This window comes from Xiphias gladius, chromosome 18 (assembly GCF_016859285.1).
Source record: "Xiphias gladius isolate SHS-SW01 ecotype Sanya breed wild chromosome 18, ASM1685928v1, whole genome shotgun sequence".
Taxonomy (NCBI): Eukaryota; Metazoa; Chordata; class Actinopteri; order Istiophoriformes; family Xiphiidae; genus Xiphias; species Xiphias gladius.
The window spans coordinates 30,427,955-30,446,093 of record NC_053417.1 but is presented as its reverse complement, the minus strand read 5'-3'; the positions used below and the strand labels follow the sequence as shown (position 1 = coordinate 30,446,093).

The 18,139-nt window shown below is 39.7% G+C and overlaps 2 protein-coding genes across 2 annotated transcripts; one reads left to right on the top strand and one right to left on the bottom strand.

The window, feature by feature from the left end:
• Positions 1-2,979: 2,979 nt before the first annotated feature.
• Positions 2,980-10,054, bottom strand: abt1 (activator of basal transcription 1). Its single transcript, XM_040151805.1, has 5 exons — positions 9,967-10,054; positions 9,007-9,317; positions 5,621-5,796; positions 5,309-5,494; positions 2,980-3,712 (listed from the first exon to the last, which is right to left on the bottom strand). Exons 2-5 carry the CDS (start codon positions 9,299-9,301, stop codon positions 3,530-3,532), a joined length of 840 nt encoding a protein of 279 aa, XP_040007739.1. The 5' UTR covers positions 9,302-9,317; positions 9,967-10,054; the 3' UTR covers positions 2,980-3,529.
• Positions 10,055-10,956: 902 nt separating this feature from the next.
• rad51c (RAD51 paralog C) lies at positions 10,957-16,096 on the top strand. Its single transcript, XM_040153849.1, has 4 exons — positions 10,957-11,221; positions 11,894-12,158; positions 13,958-14,174; positions 14,248-16,096. Exons 1-4 carry the CDS (start codon positions 11,104-11,106, stop codon positions 14,743-14,745), a joined length of 1,098 nt encoding a protein of 365 aa, XP_040009783.1. The 5' UTR covers positions 10,957-11,103; the 3' UTR covers positions 14,746-16,096.
• The last annotated feature ends 2,043 nt before the right edge of the window (positions 16,097-18,139 follow it).

The following is an 18,139-nucleotide window of genomic DNA, read 5'->3' as shown; positions in this document are numbered from 1 at the left end:
TAATGAAGTCATGGTGCCCTCTATAAAATTAAAGAACATACGCAAGGGCAGAACATCGGGGGGATCTTCATGTGGTATAAAAGAGATCCTTTCCGGTCAGATCTCACCAGGAAAACAGGGTAAATTAAATGTTTGGTTTGGAAAACAGGGTAAATTAAATGTTTGGTTAAGTACGGTCTAGACCCACTCTATGAAAAGTGCTCTGAGATAACTTTATTATGATTTGGCACTATATAAATAAAATTGAATTGAATTGAATTGAATTGAAATAACTGATAGAGATCTATACCTCTGTGGTATTTATATACCCCCAGTAGATTCTCCTTATTTTGAAAAAGACATTTTTGAAACTCTGCATTCAGGAATCACCTATTTTCAGGCCTAGGTTAATATGCTTCTAACTGGAGATCTGCATGAAAGAACAGGAATTGAACCTGATGTCATTGACCCACAAGGCAACAACCATGTGTTTAGTCAGTCTCCCCAGCCAACAATCAACCATCGAAACAGCCTTGACTCCAAAATAAATCAAAGTGGCAGGGGGGTAGTGTCACTCTATCGGGCCTTAAGCCTATACATAGTTAATGGTAAGTTCAGAGGGGACTCTTTAGGGAGATTCATATACTCCATAGCTCTTGGATCTAGTGTAGTAGACTATCCAATCACTGACATGGACCCCTCCAATATCAGTGTATTCACTGTCAGACAGCAATCCCCCCTTTCAGACCACAACCAAATACATATGTTCTTTAAATTCTCAGGTCAAATGAGTGACAAAAAAGGACCCCAATAAGCTGTATAAATTAAATCCTACTTACAAATGGGCCCCATACAGTGTGGACAAATTCATCATGGCCTTAAACTCACCTGATCTGATGAATGACTTATCAATATATGACCAAAATCAATAAGGCAACTGATCATATCAATATGACATTTTATAAGGCAGTTGTTAAAGCTGATCTTATGAAAACAAAAACGGATGCTTGATAAAAGGGAAAATGTTGACAAATGATTTGATAAAGAATGCAAGATGATCAGAAAAGACCTGAGAAAAATAAAAGGAAAAGCACCGCCAACTAAACAACCCAGCCTTATGGATCAGGTAAAATGAAATTTTAAATAAATATAAAATTACAATTAGGAACAAAAACCAAATAATACCCACACGAAACTTGTGTGAGATGCCATTAACCAAAATCAGTTGTGGGATATGTGGAACAACTTCAACACAGAGCAACCACAAGCATTACCCATCCAAAATGGTGATATCTGGAGAGGACATTTTGAAAATCTGTACAAAGACATACAGATAAATCAAATTAATTCGGATAATTATATTATAAAAGAAAAAATTAGAAGAACCAATTGAAGACAATCAAGCCCCCTTGATTTCCCAATTACTTGGGAAGAAATAACCACACAGATTTAATCTCTCTGGTCAAAGAAATCCTGTGGTCCAGACAGTATTAAAAATGAAATGCTCAAATGCAGTATCACAGAGACACAGGGTGCAATCTTGAAGATGTGCAATATCATATTACAGTCAGGATATTTTCCAGACATCTGCTGCAAACGGCTCATTTCCCCCATTTATAAGAGTGGGAATGAATTACACCTGAGAAACAACTGTGGCGTCTGTGTCAGCAGCTGTCTGGGTCAATTATTCTGTAGTATTTTAAATAAAAGAATACTACATTTCCTTGATGAACTCTCCATCTAAGTAAAAATCTAATTGGCTTGCTCCAAAAACACAGCACTACCGACCATATATATATACCCTACACCCTTTGATTAACTAACGTGTACACCAAACAAAAAATGCTAAGATATTCTCATGTTTTATTGATTTCAAAAAAGTTTCGACTCCATTTGGCATGAAGGATTCAGACTTCTACAATAGGGTATAGGGCCAAAATATATGATCTGATTAAATCAGTGTACTTTGAAAATAGGTGTACTGTTAAAACTGGAGACGAACAAACTGAATTCTTCACCCAGAGAAGATATGTTGTTCAGGGGTCTTATCACATATGTTAATAGGTTGTTGTAGTTTTTCAGTTTTTGTTCAGATTAATAAAATTTGATGCTGATTCTTTAAACTTGTTTATCTTCAGTAATTGACTCCACGCTGTTCATGTGTATGTTATGACTATGGAAGATTTAAATTTATAGAATGTTTTGATTTTTCCTCTTTTCATGAACTCAGATATTAAAACATGAAACACTTCCCGTTACCTGTATCTTCACTACAACAAACACACCTGACATTGTTGGTAAGCCGGAGAGGGATCTTGTCCTCTAAAGGGTTTGAGTAACCTCCAGGTGCTTTACCCTCCATTTGAAGCAGATGGAGAGACCATATGATAAAGAGGTAGAACAGGTGTGACAATAGGACAGGTAGAGAGACAAGCACCACAGGAGGCTCTGAAAACAGAGGCTGTCCTGTGCTTGTGGGAGAATTTGTGTGCAGATTTGTGATTTCTAATTTTGTGCTGTATAAATGAAGTTGACTTGACTTTGGGAGAGACTGTGATGAAACTGGAGAGAAAAAAATCATGACATAAATAACCATAACAGCACTCAATGGAGCACATACCCGAGGTCAAATATTGACAAAAATGACGAAAAATGCCCTGTCTCACAATGGTAATGAAAGTGATTAAAAAAAAAAAAAAAAAAAAAATCCTGAATCCTCCCCTTTTCTGCACCAGAATTCAGTGGGTTCTTCTCTTGCCCGTGCCCTCTCTCTCTTTCAGGTCTGGTGCAAATTGGTTCAGTACTTTCTGCGAAATCCTGACGACAAACAAGCAGACACAGATTAGAACATATCCTCCTTTGCATAGGTAAAAAAAAACAAAAAAAAAAACAGGTACAGGTTAGTGATGAGGGCGTCAGCTGGTTTGTTGAGTAAAGACACTGACGATTAATAAGTAATAACAGACTGTAACCAGAGAGGTTAAAAGATCAAAAGGTCAGTAAACAGTTAAATGACTTTTATTACAGCAGTTTACAAACGTTCACAAAAAGACAATAATTAATCTGAAAAACACGTACTGATATTATCAAACACAAATTCTAACAAACTCATTTAGGCGGTTACAGAAGCGTTAACGAGCTTGTTAAGGCGGGTACAGAAAGCTTGAGGAGCTACCTCTTCTGTATCCACATTAACGTGCATGTTAAGTACAGAAGTACAGAAGATTTAGGCTTGATAAATCAAGTACAGAAGACTTAACGAGCTCATTAAGTCATTAGGTACAGAATTCTGAAAACATTAATGGGTTTTATAAACTGAAGAAAATCTGCTCAAACAGCAGTTAACTCCAATCAGATTATTCAATCAGATGATCTGATGGATGATTGGTCAATCAGATCAGCTGGCTGCTCTGACGGTTCCGCTCCCAGGTCAGACTGGCCTGTGATTGGCTGGTGAAGGTGGGTGTGTCAGCACCAGTTCATCACAATCTGCTTAGTGTTTCTATCGAAACAGTCCTCTCAAAACAGCCAATCACCTGCCTTTTTTCTGTCAGTCTGTTTGGTTGGAGTTGAAAATCCTGGTCAGCAATGAGACATTTGATTGGCTCTTCTGCTGTATGAGGCGGGCCTTGTCCTGGTGCTTCTCAGTAATGGAGTCTTTCTTCTTCTTCTTCTTCATCTGGATCTCTTCCTCTGTCTGCCGCTGAGTGAAGTCCCACATCTTCTCGTCCACCTGATGACAACAAATTAAATTCAACAATGTCTTCATCTAAACCATCAACCTGTCTCTTAGACCCTGTCACAACTAGGCTGCTTAAGGAAGTTTTACCCTTAGTTAGCACAGCTTTTAGATATTATCAATATGTCTTTATTAAAAGGGTATTTACCGCAGTCTTTTAAAACAGCTGTAATTAAACCTCTTCCTAAAAAGCCTGCTCTTGACCCAGATGTCTTATCCAACTAAAGACCCATATCTAACCTTCCCTTTCTCTCTAAAGATCCTTGAGAAAGCTGTCACCAACCAGTTGTGTGACTTTTTACATGACAGTTTATTTGAGGATTTCCAGTCAGGATTTAGAGTGCATCATAGCACAGAGACCGCACTGGTGAAAGTTTTAAATGACCTTCTTACCGCACAAGACAAAGGACTTGTCTCTGTACTTGTCTTCTTAGATGTTAGTGTTGCATTTGATACCATTGACCATCATATCCTATTACAGAGACTGGAACATTTAATTGGCATTAAAGGAACCGCTCTAAGCTGGTTTAGGTCATATTTATCAGATCAATTTCAGTTTGTGCACGTTAACGATAAATCCTCCATATACTCAAAAGTTAGTCACGGAGTTCCACAAGGTTTTGTGCTTGGACCAGTTTTATTCACCTTATATATGCTTCCTTTAGGCAATATTATTAGGAAAAACTCCATAAACTACCATTGCTATGCTGATGACACCGGTGTATTTGTCAATGAAGCCTGGTGAAACCAATCAGTTAGCTAAACTTCAAGCCTGACTTAAGGACATAAAGACCTGGATGACCAGCATCTTTCTGCTGTTAAACTCAGACGAAACTGAAGTTATTGTGCTTGGCCCCCAACACATCAGAAACACATTATCTAATGATATGGTTACTCTTGATGGCTTTGCCCTGGCCTCCAGCACCACTGTTAGGGATCTCTGAGTTCTCTTTGATCAGGATATGTCCTTTAACTCTCACCTAAAACAAATTTCAAGTACTGCCTTTTTTCACCACGTAACATTGCCAAAATCAGGCACATCCTTTCTCAAAAAGATTCAGAAAAACTAGTCCATGCTTTTGTTACCTCAAGGCTGGATTACTGTAATTCCTTAATAACAGGCTGTCCCAACAAATCTTTAAATAATCCCCAGCTGATCCAGTATGCTGCAGCGCGAGTACTGACAAGAACTGGGAAAAGAGATCATATTTCTCCTGTGTTAGCTTCTCTGCATTGGCTCCCTGTAAAATTCAGAACAGAATTTAAAATCCTCCTCCTCACCTACAAAGCCCTTAATTGTCAAACACCATCATATCTTAAAGAGCTCATAGTACACTATTACCCCACTAGAATCTTTGTAAATATAACTAAAGAGAACGATCTAGACCTGCTCTATATGAAAAGTGCCCTGAGATGACTTCTGTTATGATTTGGCACTATATAAATAAAACTGAGTTGAACTGATTTAAGTTTTACAACAAACGCTGTGGTATCTCCACCTGTACTATACCTACAGGTATGTTTAGTGACTCAAACTGTATTGAAGTTGCAGGTAGATTCAGGTAAGTGAATGTGTAGTTTAGAGTTTACCTGTTGTCCATCTCTCTGTCTTTTCCTCCTCAGGTTGTCCAGGTGAGCGCTCTTCTCCACATTGTTAAGGTAAAAGTTTGTCTCTCTCTTCGCCTGAGAGACTTCAGTCCTTAGTCTCTGCTGCAGAACTGTCTGCTCGTAGGCCAGCCGCTCACTCAGATGAGTCCACTGGAACCTGTGCAGGTACTACAGAGAGGCAGGTAAACAGACAGACAGACAGAGGTAGACTCAGTCCTTTTGTCTTCACTCACCTGTCTTTTGAATTAATTAAATAAACTAATTCAGAGTGATGTCATGCCAGGCAGACTGTACCTTGATGCACCAGAGGTCGGAGGAGAAGCGTTGGCGTTTCCTGGTTCCCATTGGTGTGTTGTGGAGAGACGCTGCCACTCTCTTTGCCACTCGTTTATCTCTGAACTCCACCCATCCTTCAGTAAAATCACACCTCCTCAAACCAGACTTCCTCTTTCTCCTCCTCACCTGACCATCTGAGAGATCAATACATCAGTGATCAGATAATAAAACAGAGAAAACCCTGATGAGCTCAGAGGAGACAAGGAGAAGAAAGGAGGAGAGGAGAGAGAAAACAGTGATCAGAAAATAAACAGGTTTGTCCTCCTCACCTGACCATCTGAAAGATAAAGACATCACTGTATTACATACAGGATCTATAACAGACTGGAGAGAACATCCTATTTTATTGATTTGACGTACTGGGTCATACACTCAATGGCCAATTTATCAGGTACACCTGCACACCTGTTTGTTAATGCAAAGATCTAGTCAGCCAATCATGTGGCAGCAACTATGAGCATAAAGTCTTTAACACCTTGCTCAGTTGTTGTTGAGACCAAACATCAAAATGATGGAGAAATTTGATCTAAGTGACTGACTGTGGAAAGATTTTATCTATAGTATCTGACAAACTCCTCCTGAACTCCTGATTTTCACCCCTACAGGTAACAGAAAAACCTCTAACCCTAATGGTTAGACAAACATCCAGAGAGGGAAAATGTTACTGAGAGAGGTCAGAGGAGCATCTCTGAACATCTTGAATTGGACAGACTTCAGCAGCAGAGAACCACAGCAGGCATAAACCAACCGATGTAAAAGAAACCTGAACCAGATGTAAACAAGCTAAATGCTATTTAAGCATTAATATGATTGGCCATGTGCTGATAATGCAAATACTATGAGTGAATGTGGTCAGACTGAGTGATGTTATGTTCAAGATTAAGCAGATTTAATTGCATGGCAAAGTTTCAACCAATAGTGTTTGGTACACAAAATAATTTACTTATAGTTAATGAATTACTCAAGATGCAAGCAGACACCATAAATCTTACAGTTGATATGACAAAACCATCAAGATGTCATACAGTAGTTAAACGTCCTGTTTTCTGTTTACAATAGTCAGAAAGTTTTAAATCATGTCTGCCTCTAAGTGAGATTAGGTCTGCCTTTTTAAAAAGGTATCTATTTTATTCAGTTGTGTATTTTTTGTGTGTTTGTATATCTATCTATATATCCTCTCCACAATAGGCTTAAAACCTTCCTTTTGATAAAGCTTACAGTTATGGGCTGGCTCAGGCTTGTCTTGAACCACCCCCTGGTTATGCTGCTATAGCCCTCGACTGCCGGGGGACTTCCCATGATGCACCGAGCTCCTCTCTCCTCCTCCTCCTCCTCCTCCTCCTCTCATCTGTGCGCATTCATATGGCATCACTGCTCGTAACTAACTTGGCTTCTTCTCTCTCCTGTAGTTTTGTGCTTTCTCATCTCTCTCGTCTCTCGTCCTGTCGCTTTCTGCAGGTATTTCTGCCTCTGGAGCTGCAAAGTCTGGATCTGTGACTAAACCACCTACTGACCCATGATCCTGCTCAACACCCATTGCTTCAATTATTATGATTATCATTACTATTATTAAATTTAGTTTTATAAGTATTATTATTTACTGTATTATTATAATTATTCATTTTATTATTAATCTCATTACTGGAATACATCTTTACGTTATATCTGTACTGTGCTGTGCTACCCCCCCCTTCCTCTCTCCCTCCCTCTCTCTCTCCCTCTCTCTCCCCAGCGGGTAGAGGCAGATGTCCGCCCACCATTAGCTGGGTTCTGTTCAAGGTTTCTACCTGTTAAAAGGAGGTTTTCCTTGTCACTGTCACCAAGCGCTTGCTCATGGGGGAATATTGGGTCTCTGTAAATATAACTATAAAGACTGTAGTGTAGTAGACCTGCTCTATATGAAATGTGCCCTGAGATAACCTCTGTTACGATTTGGTGCTGTATAAAAAAATTGACTTGAATTGAAAATCGAATTGAATTAATTAGCTTGTTAGGGCTACGGCTCGTTAACAGTCATCATTAGCAAATGCTAAGTAATGCAAATTTCAAAGATTTGCAAATACTCTGACACCTCAAACCTTGTCCCAACAATCAGCAGCCATGGGCTCCTCTTAGCAGCTGACTAGCACTCTGAAAATTAAAAAAAAAGATGCCCACAATGCAGGAGAAGGCCATAAGAAGATAGCAAAGTGTTTTTAGGTAGCCGTTTCCTCCGTTTGCAATGTAATTAAGAAATGGCAGGAACGGTGGAGGTCAGGTTGAGGTCTGGAAGACTGAGAAAACTTTCAGAGAGAACTGCTTGTAGGATTACTAGAAAGACAAATCAAATCCCCCGTTTGACTGCAAAAGACCTTCAGGAAGATTTAACAGACTCTTGAGCGGTGGTGCACTGTTCTACTGTGCAGCAACACCTGCACAAATATGGCCTTCATGGAAGAGTCACCAGAAGAAAACTTTTCCTGCATCCTCATCACAAAATTCAGCATCAGGAGTTTGAAAAGGAACATCCAAACAAGCCTGATGCATTTTGGAAACAAGTTCTGTGGACCGATGAAATTAAAATAGAACATTTTGGTATGTTTGGACCAAAAAGGCTGCAGAATTGCATGAAAAGAACACCTCTCCACCAGTTAAACATGGGAGTTGAAATATTCTTCTTAGGGGGTGTGTGGCAGCCAGTGGCAAAGGAAACACCCCACAGACTGAGGGAAGAATGGATTCCATTAAATATCAGCAAATTCTGGAGGCAGATGTCCTGCAGTCAGTCAAGAAACTGAAAAGAGTCTGACTTTTACAACAGGACCATGATCCAAAACAGACCTCAGGATTCACCATGAAACACTTCAAGAAACACAAGCTGAAACTTTCGGAACGGCCCCCACAGCCCCCTGACTTGAACATCATTGACAATCTTTGGGTAGATGTTAAACCTACTTGTGTGCAGGACAGATTGAAATATCTCAGAACCTGAGGTCATCTGCCAGAAGAGGCTGAAAATTCATCAGTTGGGATCAGAATGAACCTGAGCTGCTACAGAAAGTGTTTGAAAGCTGTAGGGGGGGGGGGGGGGCGACTAAGTATTGACTTAGTATGGGGGCCCAAACTTTTGCAATTACCATAATTACTGTTTATTTTTTTCTATGTTTTAAGTTGCAGAAATTAAAAGCAACAAAGCATTAACATTTGAAGAAAGGCTCATTTTCACGTGTTTGCTGCGGGAGTTGGATTCACTTTTTTTTTTTTTAACCTTCAAACACAAACTACACATGGAATGTGCCCAAACCTTAGCAGACAGCTGTATACTGCATGTATGAAGATATGTGCATGCATTGGTCATATTTCACCTTCGGGTTGCAGGAATATTCGTCCGATCTCTCCAAAAACTGACAGCAGGTTCCTCAGGTGCTTGGGACGGAGCCTCGGAGGAATGTGACCCAGGTAGATAATACCTGGAACACACTTCCGGTTTGAACAGGAAGTCACTCCAACATCTTTTTGTTGGGTCTTCTTCATCCCAGCAGCATCTCCATCATCTTTTTCATCATCATCATCATCATCCATGTCTGCATCTGCTCCCTTCTCCTCCTCTTCTCTCCTAGCTGTAGTGTTCCTCTCCTCGTCTCCTTCTTTTCTCTCCATCTCTGCACTCTGATCACTATGAACAGAAGCAACAGTAACAGTAGAAAGTCAAAAGCAAACTGATGACAGACTGACAAATGTATGTGGACGACAGTGCTGTCTGAGAAACAAAGAATAAAAAATTGAATTAAATCTTCATTAACTGACACACACTGACTCAACAGTCTGACCTTAGTTAACACGTGTCTGTGCGGCTGTTTACATCAGCTCACTTAAACAGACTTCAGATCAGTTTATTCTGCAGACCACAGTACAAATCGAACATGTCAGTGTGAACAATCAGGTCAAATGTCCAATGTCATAAACTAAAGAAAAGTGAAGGGAAAAGTTGTTGTGTGTTAATCCAATAATTCATGAACAGACTGAACTCATACTATGGAAATTAGCTGGTTTGTGGAGTGACACAGCTGCTCGCAATCTCCGTCTCAGTCTCAGTCTCTAAACACAATTCCACAAAGCGCTTGTTAATAAAAAATATATAGCAACTGCAAAAGGTGAACGAGGCTTCCTCTGCACATAGATCAATACCTTAACCTGCAGAAGGTTTTAATCAATATTTAATCAATAACTGAAGATAAAAGATCACTTCCTGATTTCCCTCTTTCACATTAAAACACTATTCCTCCGCGTTCCTGTTTAAAATAATTGAAGAAAAAAAGTCTCACCTTCATCAACTTCAAACGTTAAACAGCGTCTGCTCGAGCTCACGTGCAACAGCTCTGTCGCGTTTAAATGACGAAACAGAGCGCCACGACGAAAATCAGATGATTTACAACTTCCGGTTATACATTCAAAACAAAATTTCTAGACGTGAAGGAAAAGCCTGGAGGGGAAAAAAAGCAGTTATTGTTCTCCTCTGCTGTTATGGTGGGACTCAATTTTGCTGACAATTCATTTTTTAATCATTTATAAGAAGTGCTTGGTTTGAGTCACAATTAAAATAAAGACAACTTTGTTATTATTGTTTTTAGTGTTTAGTTGTGCTCAGTTTATCAGCAGATGTTGAATTACAGATGAATTTTCTTCATTTAAATCCAAATAAATATTCACTCGTATTGATTAATTATTTGAAAATGTATTCTCTATATTAATATAGGGTATTAAAAACCCATAAATAAAGCATTTAATTTATTTACCACTAACACATCTGCTGCAGCTCATTGTTTCTGATAGTGAAGAAAAAAAGAAAATGTTATTACCATAAAAAAATAGATGTATATATGTTTTAATATGTATTTAAATAGCTGGCAGGACTGACATTATTAATATCACTTACCACTTAAAATTTGACAATTTTAGCGACATTGTACATTTAAAAAAAACATCTGATTACAGTATTTTTAAATATAATATAGTAAAATTTGATTACTTCTAAGTCAAAAAATTAATAGTATTAAAGCATTCATTATTTCCCTACTAGAGTTTTTTTCTGGCAGTGGGGACACAGATGTGTTAAAAAAAAAAAAAGGAAAATTAAATTTATTGAAAGTTTCATTCAACAGTGAATTAAATAAATAAAATCTAACAAATCAAAAAAAATAACACTGTAGGACTTTGGAATTGGAGGGTGGTCTTAGTATTGTTGTAAGTGTCGGTAACTAAACACAAATTAAACTCTTACTTTGAAAAGTCAAACCGGAACTGTGTATGTGTATCAGCCGTTTTGATGCTACGCTGCGGTGAAGGCATTCTGGGATATCTTCATGGAGCGCTGTTATGCAGAGGAAGCTAACGTTAGCAGTTAGCAGTTAGCAGTTAGGGGTTAACGGTTAACGGTTAACGGTTAACAGTAAACAGTGAAGATGCAGAGGGCAGTCTCCAGTTTGTCTCTGTGTCCCAGTGTGAAGGTTAAACTAGTCAGCGCTGGTTTCCAGTTCACCGCGGACCTGCTGCACCTCAAACCGCTACAACTCTGCAAAGGTAATTTTTACTGCCACCTCAACACCAACAAACTCCATTCAAAATTAGTTCGTTTTTAACGTCCTGTATCTTCGCAGAACTCCAGTCAAATTACCCCGGGTTTTACCTTTCTTACTTATTAGGGAATATAAACAACTGTAAAATACTGACACAGAACACAGAACATCTCTTAATTTTAGCCAAATATGTTTACTTTTCTTAACTCTCACCAAACCCAGTTTTTAATATCCTGGCTTATTGCTGAACATAAACACCAAGTAGAAAGTAGTTATTATGCTCTGCATGACGTTATTCTTCTGATTAACGCAGATTTTAAATAAAACACCTAGCAGTTGAAGGCTTTACCTGTGGCTGAGCGTAAAAACGACACTGAAAAAACACTTGAGAAATGTTACAAATTAATTTTGATATCCAGATAAATTCGGCCTGTAGACAGAATTCATATCAGCTTTAAATCTGGTCTAAACCTAAAGTTTCACAACACTCCTTTTTATTCACTGACATTGACTCTACTGCAGCTCCACAGGACAGTGAGGGATATTTTTTTTGGGGGGGCGGGGTAGCACCCCTATTTTATGTGATAACGTCTACCTGTTCGTGGGGAGTTTAACTTAATGTGAGTCACTTTGGATAAAACAGCCTTTTAAATGTAACGTAATGTTTGTGTTGCAGAGGCTGGTCTATCCCAGCAGGAGGCACTTGAGGTGCTGCAGGGTGTGAGGAGTGAGGGAGGAGAGGGAGGAGGAGGAGGAGGAGGAGGAGGAGGAGGAGGAGTGTCAGCCTCTCTGACAGCTCTGCAACTCCTGCAGAAGGAGGAGGAGACCAGGAGCATCGTGACATTCTCCTCTCAGCTGGACGCTGCTCTTGGAGGAGGACTTCCTCTAGGGAAAACTTCAGAAATTTGTGGAGCTCCAGGAGTAGGAAAAACACAACTGTGGTCAGACAGACTCTCTCACACACACACACACACACACACACACACACACACACACACACACACAAACACAAGTAAGAGTCAGTTCTGAACCCAGACATGAAACACGTTATGTAGTTCTGTTGGTGGAAGTAATCAATCCTCTGTCACTGTGGTGATACCTTGATGTTAAACCTATTACTGGTTGGAAATAAAGTCGTCAGATGTCATTAAAATACAGGTTAGAATGTAAATAAACTAATTTCATACCATTTTGAACAGTTTGACATCTTTTCTGTTTTCAGCTGCTCCAACAACAAAATTCTCTCATATTCCTCTGCTCCATCATATCTATTTTACTATTACCTCATGGTTTGCTTCAGACTTTTATTTTCTTCTGATGACAGAAAACATAAACTGATGTGTGTTGATTAATAATGATAAATGATAAGTAACAGCAGCAGCTTTAAGTCTTTAACATTGGACTGTGGACTTGAGACAGAAGTGAGTTGATGTTGTTTTATACCAGAACCAGTTCAACTATCGACAGCTCGGGGTCATGTTTAAGTCTACATTTACAGGACATATCCTCCTCACCTCAACCACATTAACGAAGCTAACTGGTTAAATTATCGTCATTATGTAGAAATCCAAGGTAACATCAAACAGCATTAAAGAACTGCAGAGAAGAGAGTCAGTAGTTTTTAATAATATCTTCTGATACTGTTCATATATCACCAAGCACGGTTTTAGTTTTCATATGGTTTGTGTGTAAATGCAGTGAACACTACTGTGCTGTCAGGCGCCTAGAGCCACTGGAGACACCACGGTGGCCGCCACACACGCTGCCTTCTCCAGCCACCTCACCTGACACCACTTGCATGTGACAATGAGAGAAACACCTACGTGCTGGACTTTGGAGTTGAATACAGTGTTTCTTGCACAAGCCATTTTCAACTTTCGTGCGTACATTCACTTTTAGTATGGATCCTACGCACTGTTTTATAAATAAGGCGCATGGTCTGGACTTAATCTTATATATTTATTCTCTTTCTGAATCAGACACAAAAAACACACATTTAAAATAATAAGAAAGAAACCAAATTACATGAAAACTAAAATTAAAGCAGAGTCAACCAAATGTTTTATAAGTAAAATAAGGACAAATGAAAACAAGAAACTGAAGATTGTGGCTGATGTTTGTATTTACTGAACTCTATTGAGCTGTGGACTCTTAAACCTGTGTTGGTTTTTCAGGGAATAATTTGATTATTATTCGGGGGGTCCATGAATGATTCCACATGCGCTCTTCATTTACATGCTAATTATTGTTAATTAGTTAACTCGTAATTGTCATTCAAACATTCTTTAAATGTTTCTGTTAGGCAGGCAGCAGTCGGGATGGATTGAACCTCTGATTAAATCACTGCTGTTTCTGCAGGACCCTGGTGAGTCGTAACCCCAGGGCTGATGAGGGAAACAAAGCTTTCTGAAGCAGTTGTGTTGGAAATGGTTCAGTGTCGAAACATTCGGTCTGATGAAACAGTGTTAGGAGTTAATATAGTTAATATAAACCCGCTATAAACCCATTACTTTAAGGCGTTCAGCTGTGTTTCATGTCTGTGTTTAATACTCACCTCTGATTAAGCCTCTTCTCACCTGAAAACAACATATTACACAACACCAGAGAAACATTTTAGATAAAGTGACTGCTCTTTTCTTTGACTCCCAGGTGTGACTGGTAATGTGTGTTGATGATGTCAGTGATCATGTGACCTCCGTGTTGATGTCAGGGATCATGTGACCTGTGTGTTGTTGATCAGCTTGCAGCTGGCCGTGGACGTCCAGGTGCCTCAGTGTTTCGGGGGGGTCGGCGGTCAGGTGATCTATATCGACACTGAGGGCAGCTTCCTGCTGCAGAGAGTCATCGATGTGGCCACCGCTGCCGTCAGACACTGTTCCTTATTGGTCGAAGATGATGAGCAGCGTGTCGCCATGACATCCTTCACTGTGGAGACGATCCTGTCCAACATCTTCCTGGTAATGATGATGGGTCATCACAGAGGTCACACTGTGGTGTTAATGAGACTGATTCTGGCCGTCTGTCCCTCAGGTGCGTTGCCATGACTATGTGGAGCTGCTGGCCGAGCTTCACCTGCTGCCTGATTTCCTGTCAGACCACCCCAGAGCCCGCCTCCTGGTGATTGACAGCATAGCGTTTCCATTCAGACGGTTTGATGACCTGTCGCAAAGGACACGCCTCCTCCAAGGCCTCGCCCAGCAACTAATTTCCATGGCAGCCAGACACCACATGGCCGTAGTGATGACCAACCAAATGACCACACGGCTGCGTGGCAGCCAATCGCAGCTGGTCCCCGCCCTCGGAGAGAGCTGGGGTCACGCCCCCACCATCAGGCTCCTCCTACAGTGGGCGGGGTCACAGCGACTGGCGACCATCTTTAAATCTCCAGGTCACATGGATGCCACTGTCCAATACCAGATTACTTCCGATGGGTTCAGAGACGCCGACCGATCAGAGCAGCCGCAGAGCAAACGACCCAGAACACACAACAACCAATCAGGTTTCAGCCAGCTAGACGCCTGCTGCTGATAGGTCAGGGGCCCATCGGAGGCTGAGCTGAGTGTTTTGCTTGGATATCTTCAGTGAAGGTTAAATGCTAGTGTTAAATTAAAGATATATCAGTAGATATATAAAATAAATATATAAAATATAATATATAAAATAAATGAAATGACTCTGATTCTCTTTTCCCTGATTCAGGTTGTTGTACTTAACTTGAGTTTTTCTAATTGATGTTACTTTCTAACTAGACTTCAGGAGTTGTACAAGTATGAAATATATTGCGGCTGATTAGATATGAAGAATAAATAAATTAAAGGTGTGAACTGTCCTGCAACAGAACAAGAAGAGCTCCTGAAGTCCCGACTAATTATTCTTATAGATTTAGTTTTACAAGATAAAGATCCTCCTTAGCAGCTCCACAGTTTAACTCTGAATGCATTATGAGCACTTCTACTTTTTATACTTTAGGGTTCTGTCAGTCCCGTTCATCAGGTCTGCACGTGAATCCTGTCCTCACACATGCTCAGTGTCTTCTCCATGTTCTTTGCTGTCTGAATCATCTCCTGTGGATCAGTTTTTTGTCTGATGAACTCCTGTATCTCTTCATCGCCAACACCTGACATGACCTCCAGGATGTTTAAAAGATGAGTTCACGTGTTTTTCATATCCATGTACAGAGTGGCTCTTGTGTCTTATGATTCCTCCTTTCACAGTGAGTGACTGTGAAGTGATTTCCTCAAAACACAACTGCACTGTCAGAGATGGATGACTAAATCTACAGTTAGTTCTGATGTTCAAATCAAGATACTATGAGTCTGATGTTACCTTTGGGAGGTAAAGACTGAAATGTCCATTGAAGCTTCATATTCTCTGCATGTGGACTGATTGGTCATCTCTCTGACAGAAACAGAAGACTGTCTCTGTCTTCATACTTAGTTGAAGTGTTTTAATCATCTAAGTTACATAAACCAGTATAGGGTTGTAAAGTGCCAACTTCCAAGCTTGTGTTTGCTTAGAAGTTATGTTTCTCTTCTGTTTGTGTTTGGAACATGGGGTCATCTGCTCATGTCTTCTACTTTTGTGCAGAATGTCTGTTCATTATAGCAAACCTAAGTATCGAGCTGAGAAATGTTTGTAGAATGAGCTATGAACTGTAGAATAAGTATGGGTGAACTTGGAATGAGAGATAAACAGTGCAATATGTGTATGTATTCTGAAGTGTTTATCGATAGTTTGATATACATCAAATTTCAATGGACTCTAAGAGTAAAAGACATCTTATGTTTCAGAGTCTGAAACTGATAACTTTTTGAGACCCAGGGAGCTGGGCTTATCCCAAGACATGATGCTTTTGAAGAACCTGTGAAATAAAGCGAATTACTGCTGAAAGGGAACGACCCATTGCCTTAACTCACTGGTCTTTTACCACACCTGGGACCCATAACACTGGCAAAATGTATTAGTTTTCGTAGCTTGAAAATTGCATTGAAATAATGTAAAAGAATAACTGAACAGCATCTTCTTCCCTTATAATGCTATTGGATCTGTCTCTGTCTTCCCACTGACCTGTGGATGTGAAACATCCCTTAACACTTCATTTTGTAAAGTGGATATTTAACAATATTTGTTATACAGACACTGATCCTGGGACTGTTAATGTTGAGGGTTAATTATTCATCCCACTGGCAGAAGCTGAATGTTTAAACCATCATTCATCATCTTTACCTATTTGTATGTCGGCTCGTGTGTTGACTAGTTTCATTCTCAGCAGCAGAGGGGCCGACATGTCCTCACAGTGCAGGAATGTCCTCACTACGATGGTTTCAAACTGAAAGTGGTCCTCACAAAGATAGAAATGCAAACACATGCAGCGGAATGTTAATGTGCATGTTTTAATTAGAGAGTGAGAGAGGCAGAGAGAGAGAGAGAGCGGTCCTCAGTCCTTTGCAGATTGGAGGAGCAGCAGGAGGTGAACCGGGGCTTTACATCTAACGGACTCGCCTGGACCAGCAAAGAGTTTACGGGCGGGCTCACTGGAGCAGACCGGCGTCTCTTTGCGGACCTGTAGGCGTTGTGGAGCGGAGCTGAGCGGGTTCAGGACTGTGTTTAAACCGGGAGGAGACGGGATCCCGCTCGGGTAAGTTCCGCTCAGATTCCCTGTGAAATAGATCAAATCCGTTGATTCAACTCAATTAATGAAACCAGTTTAAACAGCGAGAGAATCAAAGCTGAACCAGTGAATGAAACCAGTTCAATTGCTAAAAACCAGTGACAATATATTAAGGAAATGATTTAAGTTGGATTTTCACGCATTTAACTAAATGATATATTAATGAATTACTTAATTTTACTAAAAGCTCAGCAGCTTCATTTGAACTGAAAACACACGGTTCATTGATAAAGCTGATGATTGATTATCATGATAAATCAGATCAATCAGTCAAACATTAATTAAAATTATTTCTGGGGGACTTCTGTTGCTGCCCATCAGTGGACTGTTTTAATAAATAAATTAGTTAGTAAATCAACAGAAAATTAATCACCAGCTGTTTTTAGATTTATTAATCATTGAAATCGTTTATCAGTAAAATCTCCATCCTCTGGTGGCAGATTCTCTCATTTCCTATCAGTAAACTGGATCTCTTTGGGTTTTGGACGAAATAAGACATTGAAGACATCTTCAATGTCTTACTTTTGGACTCTGAGAAACTGAGATGGACTTTTAAAACTGTTTTAAGATGTTTTATAGACCAAACAATTGTCATTGACTGTTTTGAAGGCATATATTGGATTTATTTCCTAACTATGAGACTTTGCATCTTGTATTTTTACCAAATATTATTCATTTTCTGTTCATGTTGTGTAATCAACATTTCATGTTTGACTCTGAAGTCACTCTACTAATGTTTCTCCAGATAGTTACTCACATATTAGCCTAGAGATTATTTTCAGAGGTTTGTGCATGATTTAGATCTAATCTAACAGTCTGAAGCCTCGGACTGTGTGATCTGGGTCAGGTAACAGACAGCGGAAAAAATTCAGCTCAGGTTCATGACTGAAACACACTGTAGGTAAAGTCCAGCAGTCGGCCTGCTGAACCCAAACCTTGACCTCACTTACTCCATTTTTCTGTTCATTTTTTGTAGCTCTTACCTTTGTAATAATGTATGTATGTAATAATAATAATAATAATAATAATAATAATAATGGTAGCAGTGGGTGTTGAGCAGGATCATGGGGACAGTAGGTGGTTTACAGTCACAGATCCAGACTCTGCAGCACCAGGGGCAGAAATACCTGCAGAAAGCGACAGGAAGAGAGAGGAGAGAGACGAGAAAGCACATGTGGATGTAGTCTCACTTTGATGTTTCAGGGTCCTGTGTTTCTGTTTAATTATTTGCTTCATCTCAGACTGGTGTTC

What these genes read in the sequence shown, in the direction of transcription:
- abt1 (XM_040151805.1), bottom strand. Translation starts at nt 9,301, where the DNA reads ATGGAGAGAAAAGAAGGAGACGAGGAGAGGAACACTACAGCTAGGAGA. An exon ending in AATATTCCTGCAACCCGAAG is followed by an intron (nt 5,797 to 9,006) that starts GTGAAATATGAC and finishes TTGATCTCTCAG; the next exon opens with ATGGTCAGGTGAGGAGGAGA. An exon ending in GACAGAGAGATGGACAACAG is followed by an intron (nt 3,713 to 5,308) that starts GTAAACTCTAAA and finishes TGTTGTCATCAG; the next exon opens with GTGGACGAGAAGATGTGGGA.
- rad51c (XM_040153849.1), top strand. Translation starts at nt 11,104, where the DNA reads ATGCAGAGGGCAGTCTCCAGTTTGTCTCTGTGTCCCAGTGTGAAGGTT. An exon ending in ACCGCTACAACTCTGCAAAG is followed by an intron (nt 11,222 to 11,893) that starts GTAATTTTTACT and finishes TTTGTGTTGCAG; the next exon opens with AGGCTGGTCTATCCCAGCAG. An exon ending in TCCTGTCCAACATCTTCCTG is followed by an intron (nt 14,175 to 14,247) that starts GTAATGATGATG and finishes TCTGTCCCTCAG; the next exon opens with GTGCGTTGCCATGACTATGT.